The sequence below is a fragment of the Phascolarctos cinereus genome, unplaced genomic scaffold, assembly GCF_003287225.1.
Source record: "Phascolarctos cinereus isolate Bilbo 61053 unplaced genomic scaffold, phaCin_HiC Scaffold_5;HRSCAF=322, whole genome shotgun sequence".
Taxonomy (NCBI): Eukaryota; Metazoa; Chordata; class Mammalia; order Diprotodontia; family Phascolarctidae; genus Phascolarctos; species Phascolarctos cinereus.
The window spans coordinates 27061093-27088662 of record NW_027555958.1 but is presented as its reverse complement, the minus strand read 5'-3'; the positions used below and the strand labels follow the sequence as shown (position 1 = coordinate 27088662).

The following is a 27570-nucleotide window of genomic DNA, read 5'->3' as shown; positions in this document are numbered from 1 at the left end:
CAAAGTCGATATTTTATCATTCCAGTTTTTGATTTTGCATAGACTTCCTCACTAGTTAAAAGATGTCTGTTCCTTTGCCCTAAAATACATTGTTGTTGTTACATAGTTCAAATGAGAAATAATATATAGATCATTTTCCCTCAAGGGCTGAAGTCCCAATACTCCATGACCAAGCGACAAACAGAACAGTAAAACACCTCTGAAACTGGGCACTGCTGAAGAGTTGTATAACGTGGTCATAACATGTCACAACCTTCTGGCTGGGACACTGCAGCCCAGGGAGGTGGGCTCATCCGTAAGGGGCATAGCTCTCCTGACTCCCTGGGCCATCTCATCTAAAAAGGAGTCATCATTAAAAACAACCCTCGGCACTTTGGCTTGAAAACAAATTCCAGCCATGATTTTATCACTGAAAAAGAAGCCTCATTTTAGGTAATCTTATAAAGCAATGAACATTTTGTTTCTTGGAAACAAAAAATATTGTAAGGGTTCATTTTCCCCAACCTCTTAAAAGGTTTTTATTAATTCAGCTTAATCTGTGTAAATAATTTGCCCATAACATCAAATATTTTCTTTCCCTTTAGTATTAGAGGTGAATCACTAAAAGAAATCACTAAAAATAAAATTCAGTTAAGGTACTTCCAATATTTTACTATTAAAAGGATAATTATTTACAAACATGTTCCCCCTTCCCGCCCCCCCCCCCAGTTCCTATGTTATTTTAAATTCTGTGGACCATCAATCCTAATTTCAAAAACAGTTGGCTTATTCAATAATACAACAGGTTGCCATAAGCTCAGAGATTCTAACAAAGTGATATTCATATTGTTATTCCAATAAGGTGATTTGAAACAGTCACTATTGCTGTGAAAAACCATGTTCTTCAAAAGTCCCTTCCTTATTGTTCAGCTGGGAGTACTTCACTACAGAAGTAGGATGGCTGGAGAAAGCCTCCCCAACCAGTGAGGTCAGTGTGTCCTTGGCCGATGTCTTTGGGGCTTCATGCAGCTATGCTGAAGGAAGATCCAGTTCTTTCTGACTCGGGTTGAGTGGGGCAGTCAAGTGGCTTATCGGGCTTTCCAGGTATGTGGTTCCTGCACAGGGTTTCCCAGTAATTGGGTCGATGACTCTTCCAACTTTGAAGACGATCTCGGCCAATTCGTGTTTCACGTGCTTGGCTCGTGGTACCGGCAATGCTTTGAGGAGCACAATGTCTCCAACTGTGCACTGCTCTGAAGCATCGTGAGCAAAGTACGTTTTGCGCTTGTTAAAGTACTGTTGAGAGAAGCAGAAGGGTCAAGCTTATAGTGAAATCATTTGTCTTCACAAACTCACAGTAAAACGTAACAACTCTGCCATTTTTTCCGATGACATTCTGATCACATTCGGAGCCAGGAATCCCACTGCTGGAACTCGACTCTCAGGATACAGTTAATCCCCAAGACTCGGAGAGCAAAGCGCTCTCCACACGTCTCTTACTTTCGTCCCACAATGTCTTCTAAGTATCCTCAGCCTCATTTTATAGAGGGGGCAACTGATAAGAGGAGTGAAGAGACTTGTCTATGCTGGCAAAGCCAGCATCCAAGGGAGAAGGGGAACCTAACACACACAGGGCTTTCCTCTGATCATCAGTCACACCCCATATTCACTACCCATACGGAATATCTGCAGCTCCACTGTTTGCTAGAATGAAAAGTGGTTAACACCTTGGAGTCAAGAAGACTTTGACTTCTAATCTGGTCATGGTTACTATCAGTGTGACCCCAGGCAAGTCACTTCACCTATTTGCCTAAGTTTCCTCATCTGTAAATTGGGGATAATAACAGCACCTCAACAGTGCACATTGACTAAATGTCAGCTCTGTCATGGTGGACTTGTTGTGAAGATCCAACGAGGTAATATTTGTAAAGTACTCAGCACAGTGCCTGGCACATAGTAAGCACTACACAAATGTTAGCTATCATCATTGAATATCCACTGGAGGATGGCTGAGTAAGTGGCAGGACATCAATGTAACGAAAAGCTACGGTGAAGTGACATAATGAAGCAAGCAGAAAGAGGTGGCATCATAGGGCACAGAGTGCTGGGCCTAAGTTCAAAGCTGGCCGCAGACACTGAAGAGCTGATGTGACCCTGGGGGAGCTACCTAACCTTGTTTGCCTCATCTGTAAATCTGACCGGAGAAGGAAATGGCAAACCACTCTACTCTGCCAAGGAAACACAAAGTTGGGCGGGACTAAACAACAACAGCATGACAACATTGACTGTGACCAGACATTTAAATTACACACACAAACAGAACTGACTGGTGAAAGGTTAGAGACACTAGGGGAGTAACACGTAAATTATCAGCTTGTCAAAGCAGATACAATTTAAAACGTGTTCACGTTGAGTTCGGCAAATCATTTATGACCACATGGCTAGAGCTGAGTGAACACAGCCAATAATGATTTTTCAAACACGAAAATGACTTGGCTCATCTTTGAAAGAGACTTAAGGACCAAATCTGTCCCTTGTGAACTCCTGACTGTATTTGGTTTTATGAATCATAGTTGATGATGATAATAGTAAAGAGTCACCTTGAATAAGTAGGGGTCCAGAACAAGCCTGTTCACTTGCACTTTGGCAGTTCTCTGCATCGCTGTCCCAACCACTTTCCCCACAATCCATTTGGCATGGACAGCAGAACGACCAACTGACATTTTGTAGCTTGCGTCACCTGAGAAAGAAATGTCAGTTTAAAATTCAGTCTAGCCGGTGGTTACAATGGATGACATAAATACCCTTCCTTTGTCTAAGGCCTATCGGTCTGAGGACACTGGGAGGGGTTTAGCCAAGTTTCCTAGCCTGCTTGCTCTTTTCACTCTCACCTAAGGAGAAGCTGGGAGTCGAACATACAGAAGCCCTTCGTTGTTTTTGGAACTTGGGAAAAATACCCAAGTACAGAGAAGAGAGTAGGGTTTGAGTCCAGGTTCTGCCATTGACTGAGACTGATTAAGTGCCAGTAGTAGGCACATCCCTTCACCTCACCCTGACCTGGTGTTAGCCTAGATTAGGGGATATTAACCAATCTTGTGTCATGGATCCCTTCAGTAATCTGGTAAAATTTATGGACCCCTTCTCTTAATTATTTCTTTTTCTTTTTCTCCCATTTTGTAATTTTTATTTTTTCAAAAATTTTTTTTCCCATATGCTTTTGAGTTGAAAATTTTTTCTCCCTTTTTCTCTCTTAATTTTTTCTTTAAGGCAATTGGGGTTAAGTGACTTGTCCAGAGTCACACAGCTAGTGTTATGTGTCAGACACCAGATTTGAACTCAGGTCTTCCTGACTCCAGGGCCGATGCTCTATCGACTGTACCACCTAGCTGCCCCCCTTCTCTTACCTGTTAAGTTGTTTCAGTCCTGTCTGACTCTTTGTGACCCAATTTGGGATTTTCTTGGCAAAGATACTGGAGTGATTTGCCATTTCCTTCTCCAGATCATTTTACAAATGAGGAAATGAAGGCAAACAGGGTGAAGTGATTTGTCCAGGGTAACAAAGCTAGTAAGTGTCTTATGCCAGATTTGAACTCAAGGAAGATGAGTCTTCCTGATTCCAGGACAGGCACTCCTATCTACTATGCCACCTCGAATTCCAATACTGTTTTAAAAAGCATAAAATAAAACACATGGGATTACAAAAGCAAAGAATTATATTGAAACAGTTGTCCAAAAACTTTTTAAAAAAGAAATTCATTGACTCCAGGCTATGAACCCTTGGTCTAGATTTCTAGGGGCCCTTTCAGTTCCATACTATGACAAGTCTGCCATTTATATGACTCTGAGTCTTACTGTGAGTTAAGTATAGACTTGAAAGGCTGTTTGGCTTTTTTTCTTTCTTGGAATCTGATGATAATCACTGGATTACAGATATAGAGCCAAAGGGGAGGGCCAAGTGTTGAGGTGGAAGGAACCACTGAGCCCCAAGGCCCCTTCAAGGTCAATAAAGCTTGGTTAAACACATAATACGTGCCAGGCACTGCACAGTCCCTGCCCTCAAGGAGGTCACAGTCGAACTGGGGAGACCACATGCAGACTACGGGACAGGCGAACTACGCACAGGATAAATAAGAGATAATTAGCAGAGGGAAAGGCTTCCAGTAAACTCCGGCATTTTAGTAGGGCCTTAAAAGGAAGCCCGGGAGGTCAGTGGGCGGGGCGCAGGAGGGGCGGCGTCGCAGGCCTGGGGGGAGGAGATGGAGGGTCTGGTACTCGGACAGCCGGGAGGGAGGCCGGGTCACGGGCCGGAAGAGTAAGTGTTGGGGAGACAGGACAGGCGGGAGGGGGCGGGCTCCAGGGGGCCACAGGGAGCCACTGGGGGTTATGAGCAGGGGTGACGGGGGGGGGTGAGTGAGGGACGAAGGGCTGGAGAGCACGGAGGGAGCCCCTCCCACATGCCACGCCTCTGCCTCAGTTTCCCCCCCCCGTAAGGGGGGGCGGCTCAGGCCGCTCGCCAGACTCCGGCAGGGTCGCGATGCCCTCTGGCCTTGACCCTCCTGGGATGAAGAGGGACGTCCCCGCTTTCCCTCCTCCTCCCCCTCCTCCCGCCTGAAGCCCGGGCCTCGGAGGCCTCCTCATCCCTCCCGCAGCTCCGCTGGGCCCCAGAGGTCTCGTACCCTGACCCGAAACACGTCCCAGCGTCCGACAGCAGTGCCTCCACGCACCACCCTGGGAACGTTCCCTCACCTCCAGCCCGACACCCTGACCCCTGAACTCTGACCGAACGCCGGCGCGCCCCGGCCAGGGAAACGTGGTGACGTCACGCCAATCGGGGCGGGCTCGGCCTCCGCGTGTCTGAACGGCCCGCCTCCCGCGTGAGCCGCCGGAACATCCCCCGCGCATTCAAGGGACGTGACCTGAGATATGCCCCGCCCCCTCCCCCTCTCTCCCAATCGAAAGAGCCGCGGGCAGTTGGGTGAGCACGTGTCAGAAGGCCGCGCGAGCGGAAGTGACGGCGGCTCCTCTGCTTTCTGAGATCGTGACGTGAGGTGGAGCCGAAGCCCTTCCGAGCCGGGTTCGGGTGGTCTCTGCGAAGCTCTGTCGCGGCCCCCTGGCACCTCTCCGTCCCGAGGCCGCCTCAGTCACCTCTTCATAGATGTCAGGCACGGCGGAGGGGCTTGGGCGCTCCCCTCCCGGGGCGTGTGTGGAGGAGGAGTCACCTGCAGACTCGGGGGCGATAACTGCAGCAACAAGAAGTGTGTGACAGTTTAGGGCCCTTCAAGGTTGGCAGGCGATTTCCTCCTTACATCCCGATTGTACAGCCTGAGGACACTGAGGCTGTCAGAGGCGAGGGGAGGCGGCTTGGTGGAATGTGGCCCGGCACAGGAATGCGGAGGATCTGGGTTGGAATCCCGACCCTGCCCCTTAACTACTGTGCGACCTTGGAAAAGTCCCTTTAAGGGGCAACTAGGTGGTGCAGTGGATAGAGCACCGGCCCTGGATTCAGGAGGACCTGAGTTCAAATTCAGCCTCAGACACATAACACTGTGTGACCCTAGGCAAGTCACTTAACCCCCATTGCCAAAACAAAAAAGAAAAGTCTCTCTGCCTCTCTGGGTCTAAGTTTCCTCCATTGTAAAATGAGGGAGTTGTATCAATCCATCTCTAAATCTTTGTTCCTGAGCCGTAGCTACCATCACCAGGCTAGTAAAGGGTCCGCATTTGTTTCCTCATAGCCTGTATTCCCATCACACCGAACCCGTGCCTATGTGACAGTTTTCTGTCTGGGCAGAATTGTGTGTAGAGAAAGCTAACAGGGTGCTGAGGTTTTAGAGTCTGAACGCTGAAGGATGATGTTTTTTAGGGCTTACCATCCATCACAACGGCCACGTGAGGTAGCTTATTGCAGGTTTTGTAGAGGCCCAGAGAATGGCAGTCACTTGTCCAGAGTCATACAGTTCGTGTCAGGCTGGATTCAGACCCAGGCGTCTAGCCCTATTTCTGACGCACCAAGCTTCCTGGATACTGTGGAAAGGCAGTTCAGTTCAATAAACATGAAGCAAGTGCTGTGCTGCTCAATAGGCTTGATGTTGAGGAAGCAAAGATAAAAGTGAGAGCCTGTTCACTCTCGAGGTGATTTTGGATATGCATTCATTCATTCAGTAAACACCTGTTCAGTGCCTAGGTTGTGTCAGGTGCTATTCCGAGTGCTAGGGATACAAAATAAGCAAAAAGCAGCCCCTGCCTTCAAGGGGCGTACAGTCTGATGGAGACAACATGTAAACTTCCATATGTAAACATCTATATATGTATGTATTGTATACATTCGACTAGTACATGTGTGATATATTACAAATATCTGAACCGTTTCTTTTTTTGTGTGTGAATAGTGTTTTATTAAGATCCCGTGCAGAGCACATGATCCACAGAACTAGGACAAAAAGGAATCGTCTCAAAAGGCTGTGCTTGGGATTTTGGTAAATTGCATGTAGCCCTCCCCTGAACAAAGTTCCAGTGTGTTGGAGTAACGTGGCATGTTTTCCCCCCGACACTAATAGCATAAATAGCTTCAAAAATATGAAGCCATCTGTTTATTCTTTGTAGCTTTTCTCGCTGTTCTAGGGTCTTAGCCTTTTAATCCAAAAATTGGATGGTAGACTCCTTTAAAGATCATATACACAAAATATGTCCACTGAGTTGGGCAGGAGGGAGGGATGGCACAGAATACATCCCTTCAGTGCAATAAACTCAACCACAGTTTGGAATGTCCAATATGAAAAAGAAAGGAAACGAGCATTTATTAAGCACCTACTGTGTCAGGCACTGTGCTGAGTACTTTACAAATATTGATGCCCATAACAACCCTGGGAGATAGATGCAATTATTATATTTTACAGTTGGGGAAACGGGCATATTTTCTTTTGATGGCGGGTAATATTGACCCCTGTGGACCTTATTTTAATATGAGCCACCTCCTAGTGTGTCTACCAGTCACAGTTGATTGGCACCTTGGGAACACCTATTCTTCGAAGGGCATATAAGGCTGTACCCCAAAATCCTAACCTGAGCCAGTTCTGAACTGGCTCCCTTAGAGGGGCCCAGTTTTGGACTAAACTCCCATGCAATGCATGTCAAGCTAGCTTGAGAGAAATTAAACCGTGGACACATGTACCCTAATTTTATTTGTTTCTTTCTTAGAATAAATTGGGGTTCATGGGGTTTGGCGTTCACAACTGTCATCTTCCTTTACAAGGCAGCCAGATGGCCCAGTGGACGGACCACTGAACCCGGAGTCAGGAAGACCTGTGTGAGATCTCTGGTGCAGGGGGACATTTCTCTCAAGGGCACTCGTTGGAGGTTCAAATCTTAGCTCTATTACTTGTTAATTTAAATATTATTATGTGTGTTATTCACTTCAGAAAACTTGGGACAAGCCTCATCACTTTTCTGGGCCTTAGTTTCCTCATTTGTTAAATGAGGTTGTTGGACTAGTCAAGCGTTCTTAACTTGGAGTCCATGAACTTAAAAAAAATTATAATTATTTTATTATAGTTGGTTTCTTTGTAATTTTATTTTATACATTTGAATAATTATTCTGAGAAGGGGGTCTTTCCCTAGGCTTCACCAGACCACCAGAGGGGTCCATTACTCAAATAAGTTAAGAACCCCTGCATTAGATGATCTCTAAGGTCTTTGACAATAATAATAGCTGTTATTTACATAGCATTTTAAGGTTTGCAGAACTCTTTGTAAATATATCATTTGTTCACAACAACCCTGGGAGGTAGGCACTATTATTATTCCCATTTTTTGTTGTTGTTCAGTTGGGTCGGACTCTTCATGACCCCATTTGGGGTTTTTCTTGGTAAAGATACTGCAATGATTTCTTGTTTCCTTCTCCAGCTCATTTTACAGATGAGGAAACTGAGGCAAACAGGGTTAAGTGACTTTCCCAAGGTCATACATGTAGTAAGTGTCTGAGGCTGATTTGAACTCAGCTTTTCTTGACTCCCGTTCCCAGGGCTCTATCCACTGTGCCACCTGGCTGCCTATTTACACCTTTGTGCTGTAAGCTAAAGGGAATAAAGAAATCTCAACCTATTGATTTAACATTTACTCACACTCATTATCTACAGGGCCATAAGAACCATAGTTTCTTGTTGTTTTCCTTGTTTGTTTTTCAGAGACGCTTCTCCAGCTACCTATCAGTGGCCATGTTTATCCCCTACTGGTTTGTTTTGTTTTTTAAAAGCAAGCTCTCTGCTCTCAGTGAGACCAGGTTTGAGGTCCGCTGGGCAGGTGCAGCTGTCCATGTGACTCTCAGGCTGGCTCCTTTCAAAGCCTAAGGTCACCATCCTCTAAGCAGGAAGGAGTTAATTCGCCTCCCTCCTGGTTACCTGCTCTAGCAGCTCTTGGCTTTGTCAGAGGGCGCTAAGTGGCTGTTCTTCCCAGGAAACAAAGGAGGGGGAACTTAGAAAACCACCTCTTCCACTTGTTTGTGTGTGTGGCAGGAGGCTGGGAGGCTGCCTGTGGCGGGACTCTGGATGTCTGCCCCAAGATGTGGAACTGGGGGCTCCGAAGCCTGTTGCCATTCTGTCTTGCTTCCAAGAAGAAGCAGACATGTGACTCCATTTGGGGAATTTAGACTTTCGTGAGTTTGCTCTTAAGGTAAGAAAATCCTTCTTTACTGGCTGAGATTTCAAAGCTGCTTCCTGGCGGGAGTGTTTGCTGGGGCTACAGTTTTTGAGGCTGCAGAAGAAATTGAGAAGGAAATGAAAACGATTACCTCCTCTGCTCTTTTCAGCCCTCTGTGGGCTTCTTGCATTGAATGGAGAGTCTGACTAGAAAAAGCCCAGACAACAAAATTGGAAATGGAAATTGTTGTCAATATATATATATATTTTTTCTCATGGAGCAGATGAAATCTCTACAGGTTATATGGTATCGAAGGCATATCAGAAGCTAATTATGCCTAAGTCAGGGGTGGGTAACCTGTAGCCTCCAGGCCACACGTGGGCCTCTAGGTCCTCAAGTATGGCCCTTTGAATGGATTCAGTTCAGCAAAGGGCTTGTGGACCTAGAGGGCCACATGTGACCTCAAAGTCGAAGGTTCCCTACCGCTGGCCTAGATACATTAAGGGATAGCCTCTCAGACTTTCAAATCATATTGTGAACACTACTTAATTCATTCATTTTGTAGTTCTGTGAGGTAACAACCTTTAATAAATTGTTTTTTGGGGGAGAATGGGATAACCTTTACATAGAGGTTTAATGCAACCATTAGAAAAGTACAAACTAGTCCTCTCTGTATTTGTACCAAATGGACTGAATTAATGAGAGTAGAGTTATTAATAGCTTTTATTTTCTGTTTTCTGTCCGCAGTCAAATAGACCTGAAGTAAATGCATTAGAAGACAGGTATATTTTGTGCATGTCTGTGTTATTTTTACAGTGCTCATGATTGAAGCAATGAGGTGTTCTCTGGATTTTCTCTGCTGCTTTTATTCTCTCTTGTCCTCATTTATTTTGTTTGGTTCCTGGTTTCTGGGCTTGTCACTGACTCTGACAGAGTAGGCAACACTTGTCCAAGGGGGGCCAACATTTCGGGCCAAGACCAAAAATTGGGGACATACTTAGTGAGCTAATTTCATGTTTGGAGTGAAAATCTGTGGGAAATGATCTTAGGTTGGACTAGAACACTCCATGCCCAGCTCACTACCACACATGATTTTGTGAGTAGTGAAGGAGAATGTTACTGAGCTCAATAGATTTTTTCATGGTAGTCGACTGCTTTAAGAATTAATTCAGATGGTACATAGACTTTGCTTTGGTTTGGTAAAGTTTCCACCGTGGTTATGTTTCCAAGTCCCCTATGAGCATCGGAAAGTTCCTACCTTTCACTTTTCCCCAACCTGACATTTTATTTTCATTAAAAAATTCAAAACATGAATTAAAAGAACAAAGGAAGCCGATTTGGCACCTGTTTTCCTTTTATTCTGTCCCCAGCCCCTAGCTCTTAGTAAGATTTGACTAGCAAACATGTTAAAACCATATTTCCAATGGGGATATTCATCAGATTGTCAAAACAAAAAGACTGGAGAGAGCCAATGACAAGATGTCTTAGTCCACATTTTTGATGAACAACTAGGATTGTGACATTTTTAAAAAAATTTAATATTCTGGCCAATCAGGGGTTATGTAGTTCTGTCTATTTACTGTTTTAAAATAGAACTCCATTAATGCTGTATAGAAAGTGAGAACGTGTAGTTTCAGCAGGATACAGAATGACTCAGTGGCCAAGCAGGGGCTAACTTCTTTTCCAAAGCAGCTGTGCTTTTTCCTTATCTGTGTTTAATCTTGAGCAGTGGACATCTCTGCCTCAGAGTCTCAATTTTGTCATCCTGGAGATGAAGTTAACAGTAGCACAATAATGCCTGTGGCAATGGGGAGTGAAGTTTTTACAAGAATATATTTTCCGAATAACTAAATATTACTATGCTTTAAAACACAAAACTTTTTTAAAAAGTTATTTAAGAAAGAAATCTTTCTAAAATATGCTACATATTGCCTTTGTAAACAGAACATGCTGAACATGTTTCTTGACTTAGGATCAACATTATAAATAACATTGAGGATGTAGAAGGAGATACAGTGTGGTCTAGCAGAAAATTGTTAAGCTTGGAATCAGGCACCTGGTGTCTGTGTAGCGCTCTGTGTGGCCTTGGGCAAGTCACAGGGTCTGGGTTCCCTCTGTTGCAGAATGAGAGCGTTGGACCTCCTCTCCAGCTTGAAATACTGTTTGCTTTTCAAGGTATGTGGAAGAGCCAAGAGGCTTGACCATGTTTTACATCGATAGGATCTGAAGTGAGATTTTGCAAAAAACAAAAAACGAGTTTACTTAGCAATAGCATGGAAAAGACAGCCGTAAAGGATACTGGCCCTAGTTCTAGTATACAAAGCTCTCCCTTATCTCTGTATGGAAATGCATGCGATCAGTTGACTGTGGTGACTTGCTGGGGAGTGGAATTTTTATTTAAGTCTGAGGGACACTAGTTCCTCTTAGGCCAGACTTTTTAAGGTCCTAGGTAACCCGGAACCATGGACCAATCGAAGGGACCAAGTTTTGGCGTCTCCATTCCCCAGTTTCCCCAGGGAGCAGGGATGAGATTTGAACCCTGATTCTAAGTCCATGCTGTCTCCCTGACAGCCGGAAGTTAATGTAGAGAAGTGAACTGCTTGAAGACTAAGCAGGTGTTTTCTAAGTGTTTGTTGAATTGGGGCCACCTGGTCCTGGGTTAATGGCTCGAGGTGACTACTTTTCTAAGTTCTTGAATCTACTTTTTTCAGGTTTTCAGGTTCTTCCCCTTGATGTTAGCTGTTTCTTCCAATTCAAGTCCCAGTTCATAGGCTCTTAGGTTCTTAGATTTAGAACTGGAAGGGACCTCAAAGGCCACAGAATCATTTTGCAGAAGAGCAAAGTGAGGTCCAAGTAGATTAAGTGATTTGCTTAAGATCACACAGGTGATAAAGTGTCAGAGACAGGATTTGAACCCAGGTCTTTGGACTCCAGGGCCAGTATTCTCTCCATGGTTTGCTTCCCCTTTCTAGTTTGCTGCTCCTGATTCATGATTTGGGAGACCAGATAATAAGCCCCATCAGAGTTGGGTGTAAGCACCAAGCTTGGTCCATGGAAGTGTTGAGAAAATGCACCTTTCTTTTCTCTGTTCTGAGGTGGGAGAGTCTAAATGTGGGATAATGAATGCATTTACAATAAACATCATGAGGGTAGCTAGATAGCGCAGTGGATAAAGCTCTGGCCTTGGAGGCAGGAGGACCTGAGTTCAAATCCAGTTGCAGACACGTGACACTGTATGACCCTGGGCAAGTCACTTACCCTCAACTGCCTCACCAAAAAACCAAAACCAAAATACAATAAGCCCCATCAATGTGGTAGTTGGTTTTACTGTACTGCTTTTTTTTCTTTCTGTTTTATTTTGTTAAGAAGGAATGATTCACTGGGGAGGGGAGGGGAATGGAACATACTCAGAAATGAAAGTGAGGGAAAAATGATGTCAGTACAATATTTTAAAAAAAGAATTATGCTTAAAACAGAAGTCAGTAGACTCTGAGTGGGTATGGTTGCAGTTGGTGTGAGTAGCGCTATTGTGAGTGAAGCATTTACTCGTTAATATGTGGACTTTCTGACATCTATTTTGGCTACTCCGAGGCCTCTTTCACTTACTTCCAGGTGACTGACAATATTCTGAATCGTACAGCCTTGGAGCCAGATGACATGTTACAGCAGTGATGTTATATTAGCTGTTGTTGTTCAGTGGATCAGTGGTGTCTGACTCGTTATGACCCTGGACCAATTGTCTGTGGGGTTTTCTTGGCAGAGGTACTGGAGTGGTTTGCCGTGTCCTGCTCCAGGGGAACCAGTGGATCCTTTTGTCCAGCAATTAGAGGTTGAGTGACTTGCCTAGGGTCACACAGCTAGCCAGGGTCTAAGGCTGAATTTGAACTCGGGTCTTCCTGAGGCGAGGCCCAGTGCTCTCTCTCCACTGAGCCACCAGCTGCCACTTTTTAAATTCACCAGATCACTGTAAATGGCAGCAGCTAAGATTATTCCAAGTGTTTGCAAAAGCAGAAAGTGATACATACTGCAGATAATTAGATAGTGCCACTTTTTTTCTGTTGCACACAGTCTATTTAACAATGTGATATAATAAGTAAGAAATGAGGTGGTATTTTATCATTCTATGCAGTGATTGAATCCTCTTGGATTTTCTCATTTATAGTAATTCTAGAGCTTGCATGATTTACAGCAGAATTCCTTTTCCTCATTTCACGTTTCGCACAGAAGAAAGAAAAGAATGTTTCTTCTCTATTAAAATCAGCACAGGCTAAGAGTGATCATCCCTATTTTGTCATCTAAAATCAGTCTTGTCAGAGAAACAAAGCAACAATTTCTACATCTGCAAGACAAGAATTTTGGCATAAGCCAGTATGTATAAGGTGTGTGTGTGTGTGTGTGTGTGTGTGCGCGTGTGCGCACGCGCGTGCATACACAAGAATCAATTCTTATCTTTCAGGGGTAATACTTGGAACACCCACAGAGTTCACGATAGAAAAAAAATCTTCCCAGCACATGTCAGAAAGTTACTGGGACACAGGTTAATGTCATTTTCAACTGAATACTTTTCAGCTCTCAAAGGACTTATTGTGAGTACTGGCATTTGGCTCCTCCCTTCACTAATGCTCACCACCATCCTTCTGTGCTTTAATAGATGGTTTTCTGCCCCCCTGGTGATGAAGCTCTGTAAACTTCAGGAGCCTGGTCTCCGACATCACACACACACACACACACACACACACACACACACACACACACACACACACACACACACACACACACACACACACACACACACACACACACACACACACACACACACACACACACACACACACACCCAACTTGATTGAAGGTGAATGAAAGTGATCGATCAAAGAGCAGACTTGCTCCTGTGAAAACTCATTTTCACTTAGTAACTGAGACTAATTGCTATCAGCCATTTGACAGTTAAACTGACTTTTATCACAAAGAATTATATCTATATCAAGTGCAACTTTTAGGACATACTTACCAAATTGTTATTTTTTTTTTTTAAGGATAGTCACCTGAAGATCAGGTAATTCAGGTGAGATCTTTAAAGAGGTCTGGACAAGCCAAATGAAAAAATGTGCCAGTAGTTATGGAGAAATTGGGAACCTAATAAAGGAGATTAAGAAAGCTGCAAATTGGACCTAGACAGTTTATCTTCTTTTTCACCAAAACATGAAAAGACTCAATCTTTTCAACATTCAAGACCCCTGTCCCTTAAGAACTGGGCAGAGAAATGTGGTTAAAAAAAGGTGGATTGTGAAACCTTGGGTACACTGAGGTAGAACCCAAACAACAGAGGTCTGCTGTGGAGTGATCAAGATTAGAAAGAGATAAAATCATGCAATCTGAGGCCACTGGGTGATATGCCTGCAGGATGTTTCAGGAAGAAGATATAGAAAGCTAGAATCATTTGTAGAAACAAATCAGGAGCTGGAAAATGTATTTTGAACTAAAGTAACATACAAATTATTACTTAAGTCAAATTTAGTAATTAAATTACAATTTCATATTCATCAATTTTCAAATTTCATATTTGTTAATAGCAGCCATTTAGGTAATGGGACTCTGGCTTTGGTTTGGCTTCTAAATAAAAATGCAATTTTCATGTGTAAAACAGATAAAACTCCATTCTGAAATGCTGTTTTAGAGAAGAATCATTTTCTATTTGCCTCATTTTCATTTTATGAAATGTAACTTTAGAAATGATTTATTAATCTGGAGAGATGACTCCTTTTTGATTCTTGTTCACTATCAGGTCAGTTTATCCATTGGAACATCATTATTTCAAAAAATATGTCCATCAGGGGGTTGAAGAAAAAGCAGCCAAAGATTTTCAAAGTCAAAGTGATCACAATGGATGCCGAGATGGAATTCAGCTGTGAGGTAAGAGACATGGTGATGTATTATCGAACTTGGCTTTGGCCAGTGTGCTTTTTCTGGAAAGTATTTAGTAGGCACCAGGAACAGAGGAAGGTGGAGCAAAGTAAGAAAGTTGTATATTTTCATGGATTTTCATGAATTGGCTTAATTGATTTTTCTGGTCTTCTGTTTACCAAGCGAATTAGCTGTTAGTTATTCAGACTTGAAATCTTTCACCACTGGAATCTTATGTGAGTGTGTCACAGTGCAAGGCACTGTCTTGACACACGGTTATAAACCAGAAGCAGATGTGCATTAGTAGGACCAGCTCATACCGAGCCCTTGAGTAGAAAGTCTTTTTGGGCTGCCAGGAACTCTATGACAACCAGCTGCACCTGGGTTATTTTATTGGCTTAGTGCTCGTTATTGACCTTCCTCCAGTAGTGTAGAGAGTAAGAGCATGAATCTTTGGTAATGATCCGGGTGTCGTTAAAGGCTTATTCTTCCTTCAAGACTGAGCTGATGATTTGCTAGCACTAATGTACTAAGAATTTCTTAGATCAATGATATGCCCGTTTTGGTACCCTAGTGAGGGGCGCTGGTCTCTGATCAGACAGGGAGTAGTAAAAGCAGGATACCCCATTTGAGAAGTGGAAAGAGGGATTTCAGCACCTCTTCCATTTGGGGATGTCTCTCCTTGTTTCTGAGTGCTCTGAGTATGTGAGGCCATGTCCCTACACACTGGGATTTCCTGGTTCTACCCTCAGAGCAGTGGGCAGTACTGAAGATGAAAAGGTTCAGTGAAATGCCAACAATAACCAGGAGTTTCTTGATTCAAGGCTTTGTTTGGCCAATAGAATGCCATCTATAAACTGGAATGGTGTGGGAAGAAGCAGGCAGATTGCATGAAAGAAGTGCCTATGCTTCCTGAGGACTGAGTCATACTGTCATTGTTTCAGATGAAATGGAAGGGGAAAGATTTGTTTGATCTGGTGTGCCGAGCTCTAGGGCTCCGGGAAACCTGGTTCTTTGGCCTGCAGTATGCCGTTAAGGGAGTCTGTGCATGGTTGAAGATGGAAAAAAAGGTGAGAAAACACCAAAGTGCCAGCTTCTTAATCGAGTGAGTTGTTTTGGAAAACATCATGTAAATGATAGTAATATATGGCATTTAGTTTGGATGTGCCAATAACACGAGGGCAGTTAAAAGCGTTGCTCATTACAAATACATGTGACAATGTACAAGAATGGAAATGATAGTGAATCCGATATATTTTTAAAAAATTAAATGATCAACATTAGAAAAAAAATCCTTCAAAATAGTTGAAGTAAGATCTAAGGATACATGCCAAATCATTATAAAATCTCTAAATTATTTTGTAATTATAATTATATTTATATATAATATATATATATAATTATAATTATAATATATAATTATAAATTTTTCCATTGAAATATGACTTGGGAAAATATGGACAAATTCCTTCTATGTATTAGTTTTTTTGCCACTGATTTATAATATACTCTTTCCTTCCATTTGTGGTTGCCATTGAAATAGGTGTTGTTAGCATTCTGACGTTTCTCTGCAGTTGCTAATACTTACCATTGTGCCTCTTTTTATGTTGGCATGCTTGGAACCAGGTTTTGGAACAAGAAATTCCCAAGGAAGATCCAATAAAATTCTGGTTTTTGGCCAAGTTTTACCCAGAGAAGGTGGAGGAAGAACTCCTTCAGGAAATCACTCAACACCTTTTTTTTCTTCAGGTTAGAGGGCTGATGAAAATATTGCTCTTTCTTGAAATCCTTCATTTTCTGCCTCCTTTCCCTTCTGAAGTATCTACAATAGCATCAGTTAAGTTTCCTGTGCCTGCCTGTCTGTTTTGTAAGGAGAGCTAAGTGTTACCTGAAGCCACTCTATTTACCTACCCATCAGTACTCTTCTGCCTGAATTTCTCTTGCATTTGGAGCACATGAATGGATAGTACTATTCTCTGTGTAAAGAAAGAACACCCAGTTATGGTTTAGGGTTCCCTTTTCTGTCTCATTTCTTTTGCTTAGTAAATAAAAGCATGTGATTGGACCCTGTTTTCCAAGGAGGCCTCTGGTTTGGACAGACACTTGATACCATGTGTTGGACCCCACTGAAGTCGGCTCCAGAGGCTGCCCCATGATCACTCCCACCTGCCATAGGGAAAACTGATGTTGCATTTCAAGGAAGAATAGCCAGCTAGGGCTGTAGCCTAAGGGCTCATTGCTCTTAGAAAAGAAGGACTCTCATGTACATAGCCTTGTTAGAGACACAGATTAAAAATGAGGGAGTAGGACTGGAGAGCTGATCTCCAAGGTCCCCACCAGCTTGGAGATTCCGTGATATCATGAAGACTGGAAGCGTTGTAAATTTCTTGATTCAGCGGATTTTCTGGCAAATCTTAGTTGTGCACGACTTAGTAGCGTTGGTCGTATGTCTCTTTTTAGTACAAGTGGAAGCTCACTTTGTGACAGCTTTCCTTATCTCGCCTTCATTTCCATGTTAATTAACTCCTTTGATTATCTTCCTAGAGTGTCAGGAGATGACAGCTGGAAGGGACCGTAGATATCATTTGGCACAGGGGCTCTTAACCTAGGGTGCACAGAACCCAAAATATCCACCAACTTGGAGGGGGAAAAATTATATCTATTTCAATAGAATCTGTTTATTTTGTGATCCTGTGTATATACATTTGAAAACATGACTCCGAGGAGTTCCTAGGGTTTCCCAGGAACTGCCAAAGAGACCCAGGGCACAAAGGAAGTGAAATACCCTTGGTCTAGAGCAAAGTCTTCCCTCCACAGGAAAGGAAACCATGGCCCTGAGAAAAAGGTTAAGTGTGAAGTTCTTTATGAAGAAGTGCTAGCTTTACTTTGTGAACAAGAGAACAGTCATTGTGCAGAATCAAGGAGGATGGGAAACCAGGAGAAAACCTACCAGCAACGTAGCTTGGCTTGCTAACTTATTATAGACAGTTTTTAGAGTTTCCATTTGGGCAAGAGGGTCTCTTAGGTCTCTGGAGTCTCTTCTAACCTCAGAGAGAGTCTTGTCAAGTCGTGTTTTCTAAGGTGACCTATGTGGAAACTAATCAGCAGCCAGATGTTATAGGAGCTTACTGCAGACAGGCTTTGAGGTGAGGGAGCTGGGTCAGTGCTCTCTCATCTAGTATCAGGAGGCGATCATGCTCAGAGAGACTTCAGGAGATGAGTGGTTTTGTAGAAAGAGAGAAGGCGAAACCACCCTACTCAACTGGGTGACTGGGGAGTCACTTAATCTCTCTGAGACTTACATTATCATCTTCAAAATGGGGATGATAATACTCTCGTACATCACTACTTGCATTACAGGGTCACTGTGAAGAGAGGACCTCGTGAAACGTTGTGCTAAATAAATATTTGGGTCCCTCTGGCGCTTATTTCTGCTAGGAACTGTTGACTTCCAAGGCCTTTTCTTTAGTGTATATATGTTAAACGGAAACTTAGTACATATAGTTAGACTAATTGGAAAAAACGAACCATGCAGGTCATCATAATCTTTGGTGATCTTCAGAGCTAATATCCTTTTTCCCTTGTTTAAGTGTTTGTAGGTGACACAGTATTTAGTTAGTAGTTAGTTTGCAGGTGGTACAGTGTTGACCCGGAGTTGGGAAGACCTGAGTTCAAATTCTGCCTCAGACAGGCATCAGCCTAATTGCTGTTTACCTCAATTTCCTCATCTATAAAATGGGTGTAATAATATCACTTAGTTTCCAGGGTTGTTGTGAAGCTCAAATGAAATAATATTTATCAAAAGTGCTTAGCATATTGAGCGAAGTGAACAGAACCAAGAGAACTTTGTACACAATAACAGCCACGTTGTGGGATGACTAATATTGATAAACTTAACCCTTCTCAGCATTACAAGGATCTAGACATCTCCAGAGCCCTCGTGATGGAAAATGCTGTCCACGTCCAAAGAAGAGAACTGTGGAAGTTGAAGTGCTATCATTTTTTTTCCTCTTCTGTTGAGTTTTGTTTCCTCTTTCTGATGGTTCCTTCTGTTGGTTTTAATTTTTACTTACAACTTCACTAATGTGAAAATATATTTAATAGGAGTGTGTATGTATAGCCTATATCAGATTGTGTGCTGTCTTGGAGAGCGTGGTGGGGAGGAAGGGGGAGAAAAATTTTAAACTCAAAAGCATATGGAAGTGATTATTGATAAATCAAAAAAATTAATAAAAATTAAAAAAAAAGTACTTAGCATAGTGCCTGGCACATAGTAAGCACTTAATAAATGCTTATTTCCTTCCTTCATATTCAGACCATGATAAGCTCCCAATAAGTTCAAGAGTTTAGTTGTTTGATTTTTCATAAATGATGGGGTTTTTTTTGTGTGTGTGTGGGTTTGGAAGCTCAAAGAACATGTAAACAGACCTTCGTCTTCTTTGCTGCTGGATTTGAAGAATAATTAGAGTAGAGTTGTGTCTTGAAAGATTTAATATTTCTAATTCATCCCCAGACCAGTAGTGAACAGACTCCAGAATTCAGTTCTCTTCCATTATGAATATCCTTTGCTGATATTTACATAGTACTTTAAGGTTTTGGAAGTGCTTTATCTACATGTACTAGAGGCATACTTATCCCCATTTTAGAGATGAAGAAGCTGAGGCTCAGAGAGGTTGTATCTATAGTCATGTAGCTAAGAAAGTTTATTTGTTGTTGTTCAGGCATGTCCAACTCTTCATGACCCCATTTGGAGTTTTCTTGGCAGAGATACTGGAGTGATTTCTATTTCCTTTTACAGCTCATTTTACAGATGAGGAAACTGAGGCAAACAGGGTGAAGTGATTTGCCCAGGGTCACACAGATAATTAGTGTCTGAGGCTGGATTTGCACTTGGGTCTTCCTGACTCCAGGCCTGGTGCTCTATGCACTGTGCCACCTAGCTTCTCTAAGAAAGCTTTCATGGGCAGGATTAAAACTCACGTTTTTACTGAATCCGTATTCAGGACATACTGTGTAGCCTCTCAGTTAACATCCAAGTTAACAGTCTGAAGACTTGTCTGGGTATGCCCAGCCTCCCATGTTGTATCCCCAGTGCCTAGCATAGGGCTTTGCCTGGGTGCTTAATAAATATTTGAATCGATTATTCCTCCATCTGCTATTGGGTAGGAAACTTAGAGAGTTAAAATACCGATTTTCCCTTGGGCCTTTAAAGTGTTACTTGACACCAGTTTTCTAAAGGGGCTTTGAAATGACGGGAGCACCACAATTTTCCTCAAAGTTGCACAACAAAACACAACTTTTAAGCTTTTCTTTCCTTTTGAACCTGCCTCAACTGGCCTTAATGTTTAGAGATGTAATTACCGAAATTCTCCTCATTCCAAAGTAGGAAAGCTGGAGACCAAAACATATTTGAACTTGCACGTTGCCCTGATGATAAAGCATTTAAGGTCACACCTGATTCTTAATTGCAGAACATGTGCAGACAACTGGATGTTAGTAAATTTTCATTTTACGTCTCAAAAAAAGAGGGTCCCACAGGAGCCAAATCCATGTGACAAAGCCTGGCCTTTGTGGCTGGTGTCTGCAGCATGGAAAGGTGTAGAAGGGTGTTGAAAGACTAGTAAAAGAGCCGTCACCAGCATTTATGTCAAAACTAACACACTCAGCAGTGGCTCTCAGTCATTTTCTGTGGTAAAATACAATGTATATATCATTATGAGGATTTAAAAAACTTTCACTTTGGAAAGCAAAATATTTTCCATTTTTCCATTTTAATAGTTCAGCAATGCTTTTACCTGCATTTCAAATCGAACCCATATACTTGACTCATCTGAGAATAGAATGCAAAGAAATACGAGTCTTCCATGGCTGGCTTCTGTCTGTCCCGGAGCTTTTTTGGAAGGAGAGCTAAGTGTGATGTGAAGTTTCTCACTTTTTCCACAGGGGACCTCGTTAAGATTGGGAGTTAAGTCTTTGCTAATTCTCATTTTGTATATCTGAAGGAGAGATTTGAGTAGACGCCTCGAGAGCTAGCAGAGTTCCCAGAAACGTGCCCATATAATGGACTAAAAAACTGAGAGACACGAGAGAGTTAAGAGTTGGAAAGAGGCAAGTGATGAATGCTCTTCTCGTGAATTTGGTGCCATGAATCATCCTGCCGATTCCCATGTCTGAATTATACTGGCTTTCCTCTCAGTTCCTCCTAGAATTAGGAGGACACATCTGCTATTGCCACTGAAATAAGATCCGGGGAGATAATAGAAAAAACAGAAGGGATGTTGACATTCTCCCTGTGTTCGCAGTGTTCAGCTTGAAAAAGTTGTTTGCTTTAGATCATTTAGGCTCCAAAGCCGTATTTCCTTTCCAGCCAATACTTCATGTTCAAATCCATCTAGATTTGGGGTGGGGCAGGCGGGGCAGGCAGCAATTCATTTAGGCTCAGGGGCATGAGGTGGCTCAAATGGGTAAGTGGGGGTGGAATCTCCGATCCTTTGTCATTGTAAGATTCTCTAAAGTACTTTCTTAGGATGAGGACAGAAGCAATGGGCTTCAGATTGTGTGGAATGGATGGGTTAAATTCCCTCTGTTCAGAAGAGTCCTAAATAAAATCAGATATCTCAGTTGTAACCTAATAACTCATCTTTCTGGAACATGGCTCTTCAGCAGCCTCACCTATCCAGAACACCATCATAAAAAAGGAAATAAGCAGAAAGGAACTCTAAACAGCCAGAACAGATATAATAAAACCTAGTCATTGAAGCTGGTAGCTAGCATTTCTACAGGGATTTAAAAACACTGTACATCTATATTATTTGATCCTCACTACAAGCCTGGGAAGTAGGGGCTATCGTAGTCATTTTACAGATGTAGAGACTGAGACAGACAGGACTTTTGTTGTTGAGTTGTTCAGTTATGTCTGACTCTTGGTGATCCCATGGACCATAGCATACCAGGTACTTCTATCCTCTGCTATCTCTTGAAGTCTATCCAAGTTCATGTTTGTTGTTTTCATGACGCTATCTATCCATCTCATCCTCTGCCATCCCCTTTTCCATTTGCCTTCAGTCTTTCCTGACATCAGGGTCTTTTCCAACGAGTTCTGTTTTCTCATCATATAGCAAAAGTGTTTAAGAGTTAGCTCCAGTATTTGACTTTCTAGTGAATGGTCTGAATTAGTTTCTTTAAATATTGACTGATTTGACTTCCGTGTTGTCCGAGGGACTCTCAAAAGTCTTCTCCAGCACCACGACTCAGAAAGCGTGAATTCTGTGGCACTCAGCTATTGTTATGGCCCAACTCTCACAGCCACACATTGCTGCTGGAAAAACTGTAGCTCTGCCCATAGGAACCTTTGTCAGCAAGGTGGTGAGTCTGCTTTTTAGTGTGCTGTCCAGATTTGCATAGCTTTCCTTCCAAAGAGCAAGTGTTTTTTTAGTTTCATGGTTGCAGTTGCCATCTTCAGTGATCTCGGAGTCCAAGAGTATGAAATCTGACACGCCTTCCATTTCTTCTTTCTCTGTTTGCCAGGAAGTAATGGGACCAGTTGCCAAGATCTGAGGTTTTTTTTTTAAGTTAAGCTTCAAACCAGCTTTTGTACTCTCTTCTTTCACCTTCTTCAAGAGGCTTTTAAATTCTTCTTCACTTTTTGCTTTCAGAGTGGTATCATCTGCATGTCTGAGATTGTTTGATTTTTTTTTTTTAGGCAATTGGGGTTAAGTGACCCAGGGTCACACAGCTAGTAAGTGTCAAGTGTTTGGTCTGAGGTCGGATTTGAACTCTGGTCCTCCTGATTCCAGGGCTGGTGCTCTATCCACTACGCCAGCAGCCTCACTTCTGGCTTTTGATTTGTCCAGCCTGGCATTTTGCATGATGTACTCTGCAGATGAATTAAGTAAGACTATATGCAGCCTTGTCATATCCTTTTCCAATCTTAAACCAATTAGTTATTCCATATTTGGTTCTAACTGTTGCTTCTCTTTTGAAATGTTTTTTTGTTGCTACCTCCTGAACGATATTGTGAACCTCTGTCCATAGTTCTTCAGGCCCTCTGTAACCCCTCAAATCTGTTAATCACTTCTACTTCATATCCATAAGGGATGTAATTTAGGTCATACCTATGTGGTCTGATGGCATTCCCTAAGTTAAATCTGAATTTTTCAATAAGAAGGTCATGATCTGGGCCCCAGTCAACTCCAGGTCATGTTTTAACTGACTGTGTAGAGCTCCTCCACTTTTGGCTGCAAAGTCTATAATCAATCTCCTTCCTTCCTTCCTTCCTTCCTTCCTTCCTTCCTTCCTTCCTTCCTTCCTTCCTTCCTTCCTTCCTTCCTCTTCCTTCCTTCCTTCCTTCCTTCCTCCCTCCCTCCCTCCCTCCTCCCTCCCTCCCTCCCTCCCTCCCTCCCTTCCTTCCTTCCTTCGCAATTGGGGTTAAGTGAGTGTTATGTGTCTGAGACCAAACTTGAACTCAGGTCCTCTTGACTCCAGGGCTGGTGCTCTAAATCAGTCTGTTTTCTATATTGACCATCTGGTGTTGTACATGTGTAGCATCACTTCTGGGTTGTTGAAAAAGAATGTTTGTCATGACCAGAGAGTTAACCTTGACAAAACTTCATTATCTCTGCCCAGCTTCATTTTGTACTCCAAAGTGAAACTTGCCTCTTATTCCAATTATCTTTTCATTTCCTATGTTAGTATTCCAATTCACTTTGGTGAATGTGGTATCTTTTTTTGGTGTTATTTCTAGTAGATACTATAGGTCTTCATAGATCAACTTTGGCCTCTTCAGCATCAGTTGTTGGAACATAGACTTGTTATTACTGCGATGCTGAATGGTTTGCCTTGGATTTGAACAGATATGATTCTGTCATTTTTGAGATTACATCTCAGTATGGTTTTTCCTCACTCTTTTATTGACTATGAGGGCTTCTTCATTTCTAAGGGATTCTTGCCCCTAGTATGTAGTGATCACCTGAATTAAATTCAACCATTCCTGTCCATTTGAGTTCACTGACACCTAACATGTTGCTATTTACTTTTCCATTTTAATTTTCCATCTCCCATTTGACATTATCCAGCTTACCTTGGTTCATAGAAGTCAAATAATTTAATTCTTGCCCAAAGCATCAATCAGATTCCTCTATGTCTAACCTCTTGAAGAACTCTTGTATCTGTTAGTTCTCTACTTTTTTCCAGGCATCCTGTCCCATTTTGAGACATAGCTAATCATTGGGAATTTTCTTCTTAGGTTACACATACCTTCTTACAAATTCTACCCTTTGTCCTCATCCTGCCATGCTGGGCCAAGTAGAACTGGTCCAATCCTTACCTATGACAAACCTTCAAATCCTGATTAGAGAAGAGAGGCAAATTTGTAATACAGTTTAGAAAATTTTCATCCAGAACTTGGTCAAATGATTGAAATTAGAAAGTTTTGAAGCTTAAAGCTCTCCAGAAAATTCTACTATCTAGAATGACCTAGTGCTCAAGTTTCTGATTAGTTGAGGCCTTATTTAGATTATAGCAAGTTACTATTTTGTAAAGTCATTGTGAGGATCACTATGTGATTGTAAGGATCATTTTGTTTGGATTTATACAAGTCACTTAACCTCTACCTGTCTGTTTCCTCACCTGTAAAATGAGTTTAACAATAGCTCCTACCTGTGTCATATCACGCTGATGATTCATATTGAATTTGCAGTCCACTAAAACCCCCAGATATTTTTAGACAAAGTCCAACTTTGATGTCTATCCTTGTCGTCGTCCCCCCCCCCCGGTCTTTTACTTGTCAGGTTAATTTTTCTTTTTTTTTTTTTTTTTTGCTAGGCAGTGGGGTTAAGTGACTTGCCTAGGGTCACACGGCTAGTATCAGGTGTCTGAGGCCAGATTTGAACTCAGGTCCTCCTAACACCAGGGCCAGTGCTCTATCCACTGTGCCACCTAGCTGCCCTGTGAGGTTGATTTTTCAAACCTATGTATAAGACTTTACATTTATCCCTAGTAAATTTTATCCGATTAGATTTGGCTTAACACTCTAGGGTGCCAACTACTTTTTGAACCCTACCTCTCTCATTCTGTGTTCCTCCCAGCTTTGTGTTATCTACAAACCTGATAGGTTTGCCTTCTATCCCTTATCCAAGGCACTGATAACAATGTTAAAATTTTCTGGGCCCTAGCACAGCTCCCTAGGCCTTCTCCTAGACAAACTACTTCATTCCCAGTGGACGTGAACAACTACTCTGAATCCTGTACCATCATCTGCCCCGTTGTTTCCATTGAGTGGCATGAAACTTGGGTGAATGTCCCGCTACAATCTAGGAAAACTATTTATCTTACCTTGATCTACCAGTCTAATAACCTTGTCAGAACAAGGAAATTACCTTAGTCTGACATAACTGGTTTTTGATGAAAACATGCCAGTGAATGTTGCTTCTCACAATCTTGACTTTTTCCAGGAATCCAAGGCAAACTCATTGACCTTAGTTCTCAGGGTCCATTTTTGTCTGTCTTCTAAGAATCGGGACATTTTTCCTTTTCTAGACCAGTGACACCTCTTGTATTCTCTACAGTTTTTCAGAGATAACGGTCACGATTCAGCCAACATGTCCACCAGATATTTCCATGTGGGTCAGTGGAATTCATCTGGGCCCAGTGACTTAGACGCCTTAAAGGCAACTGGACATTTTCTTACTCGCTCACTATTTGTCTTGGATTTCAATTCCTTCTTAGCCATTTTTGTTCTTTTTAGCCCAAAGATAATTTTTTTGGTCAGAAAAAAAATCCAAGCAAAATAAAAGTTGGACAGCTTCACTTTCACTTAGATTGTTATCATCATGATTAGATGAATAAAAATTTTAAAAAGTTTTGGTGCTTACAGTAATGAATCCTCAGCTTTCAGGAAATTTTGCTTAGTCACAGTGACTTAGTCTCTAAGGTTCTGTTTAGCTAAGGACAGAGACTGTTGCATTTTGGTCCTGATCCAGTGTCTGGCACCCAGTAGGTGCTTAATAAATGTTTGTTGATTGCTCATTCCATCTGCCCTAGTCCACATTCCCACTCCGTCTTGCATTGTGAATACGGCTAAACAAAATCCCAAGTGTTTTTGTTGTCTTTAGTTTGTTGACCTGTCTTAGCTGTTTCTGTGCTTGAGCTCACATGTATACATGGGAAGATAGTTACAAAGAGTTTTGGGACTCTCCAAGCGCATCAATAGGCAAAGAATTCTTCCCCTTCTCTCCCCCTCCCCCTCCCGTTCCAATAGCATATGTTTGCATGGCATCCTGGAATCTTTCACAACCTGAAACTACAAGTATCCTTTGTTGCTAAATCTTGCTGTGGTCTTACTGGCAGCCTTGTGGGGTAGAGAGGGTGATTGCAGGCAAAGAAGGGAAGACCCGGGTTCTCAGAAACTCCCAGGTCTTCGGTGCTCTCCCAGATTTTCCTTGCCCACCTTCCCAAAGAGATTAAAGCATTTCTGTTGGAGACTTGCAAATATGAAAAGCTTTCTAGGGAAGGCTGTGTTCAATAGAATATGCAAGTGATTTTGAAGTGATATAATCAGGGCTTTGGTCACAAAGAATTTCTATTCTCATTCCTACTAATTCAGTTAGATTGAGTACCTTCTATATGAGAAGCTTTGTCCTAGACCAGGTTACAGAGAAACAGTGCCCTCCGTAGAGCTTCTCTACTAATGGGGTGGCAGGTTAAAACTAGAACCGTCAGTCCAGGTAGTGCAGAGGAAGGGTTACTAGCAACTGGGGACATTCATTCATTCATTTATAAAATCATTCAACAAATACTTACTGAGGGCCTACTAAGTGCCAGGCAATATGCTAGACATACAAAACGATACACAGATGAAAAATGAAACAGTCTGCCCTCAAACCACTTATATTCTCAAAGGAAGGGGACGTATACTAATTAGTATATATAATGTATAAGGGGATATGTGCTAATTAGTGACTACAAACTATATCTAAGTGCCAGGCTTTTAGGTGTATGGGGGTGGGTGGAGGCTCTAATAGGTGGGAGGACAAGGAAAACTTTTCTGGAGGAGGTGGGCCTTAAAGCTTGATGTAGGAGGAAGCTCGGAATTCTAGGAGGGAAGGCATTTCAGTCATGGCAGGCAGGAAGTGCATACAAGGCACGGAGTTGGGATAGGATGTGGAATATGAGGAACATATCAGGAATGTAGAGTATGTAAGGAGAAATGATACACCACTAGGGAGTGATAAGTTGGGAGCCAGATTATGAAGGGCATTAATGAAACAGAAAGGTTTTATCTGATGCTACTGGCCATAGGGAGCCCCTGAAGCTTCTTGAACAGGCAGGTGATACAGTCAAGCCTGTGGTTTAGGAACATCAGTTGCTGTGTGGAGGGTGATTGAGGAGGAGAGAGATCGGAGACAGGCAGATCAGTTAGGGGGCTATTACAGTCATCCAGGTGAGAAGTGATGAAAGCCAAGGCTAGGTTATGGTGTCTGGGAAGGAAAGAAGGATCTGGAAGCAAAGGATGTAGATGGTGTAGAAATGATAATGCCGGTCAGCTGAGTGGCTGTGGGAGGCTAGAAAGGGACAAGTAGAGGATGATGACAAGCTTGTGAAGCTGAGTGACTGCAAATATGATGGTGGCCTTGACAGAAATGGGACAGTTAAGCAGTGGGGACAAAGAGAATGAGTTTGGTTTTGAGCATGTTGAAGTTGAGATGCTGATGGAGTATCTAATGAGATTGGTCTAATAGGCATTTGGTGATGCAGTCCTCTGGAGTCCTCCTGGAGTCCTCTGGAGAGAGGCTGGGGGATGAATATCTATATCTGGAAGTGATCTGGATAGAGGTGATAACTGAACCCATGGCGGCTGATGAGATCACCAAGAGAAAGGGCATAGAAAAAGAAGAGGGCTCAGCACAGAGCCTTGGGGTCATCTGCCCATTGTGAGGGCGGGGGCAGAGATGCCACACAGCAAGGAGACTGAGGAGTGGCCTGACAGAGAGGGACAAACCAGGAGAGATCGATGTCATGAAAACATAGGGAGGAAAAAGGACCTCGGGGGGGGGT

At 42.6% G+C, this 27570-nt stretch overlaps 2 protein-coding genes across 6 annotated transcripts in view; one reads left to right on the top strand and one right to left on the bottom strand.

Annotated features, from left to right (window-relative positions):
* Positions 1–703: 703 nt before the first annotated feature.
* MRPS17 (mitochondrial ribosomal protein S17) lies at positions 704–4773 on the bottom strand. 2 transcript variants are annotated; one of them, XM_021007091.2, is made up of 3 exons: positions 4656–4773; positions 2580–2719; positions 704–1275 (listed from the first exon to the last, which is right to left on the bottom strand). In XM_021007091.2, exons 2-3 carry the CDS (start codon positions 2700–2702, stop codon positions 1009–1011), a joined length of 390 nt encoding a protein of 129 aa, XP_020862750.1. In that variant the 5' UTR covers positions 2703–2719; positions 4656–4773; the 3' UTR covers positions 704–1008. The 2 variants fall into 2 exon arrangements, with proteins under 2 accessions (XP_020862750.1, XP_020862751.1); XM_021007092.2 differs by lacking the exon at positions 4656–4773 and adding an exon at positions 3384–4556.
* LOC110222193 (merlin-like) overlaps positions 4231–27570 on the top strand; it is a 64018-nt gene continuing 40678 nt past the window's right edge. The window contains exons 1-7 of one of the 4 annotated variants that reach the window (XM_021007078.2): positions 4231–4291; positions 8490–8646; positions 9361–9395; positions 13070–13199; positions 14399–14526; positions 15462–15587; positions 16144–16266. In XM_021007078.2, coding sequence (XP_020862737.1) covers positions 14437–14526; positions 15462–15587; positions 16144–16266 — 339 coding nt within the window. In that variant the 5' untranslated portion in view covers positions 4231–4291; positions 8490–8646; positions 9361–9395; positions 13070–13199; positions 14399–14436. Of the gene's footprint in view, positions 4292–8489; positions 8647–9360; positions 9396–12702; positions 12993–13069; positions 13200–14398; positions 14527–15461; positions 15588–16143; positions 16267–27570 lie in introns of those variants that run through there. The other 3 variants (XM_021007083.2, XM_021007086.2, XM_021007082.2) reach the window with 3 other exon arrangements.

Excerpts from the sequence above, each read along its gene's own strand:
- MRPS17 (XM_021007091.2), bottom strand. The coding sequence starts at position 2,702 with ATGTCAGTTGGTCGTTCTGCTGTCCATGCCAAATGGATTGTGGGGAAA. Across the intron at positions 1,276-2,579 it reads TGGACCCCTACTTATTCAAG|TACTTTAACAAGCGCAAAAC; the intron begins GTGACTCTTTAC and ends TTCTCTCAACAG.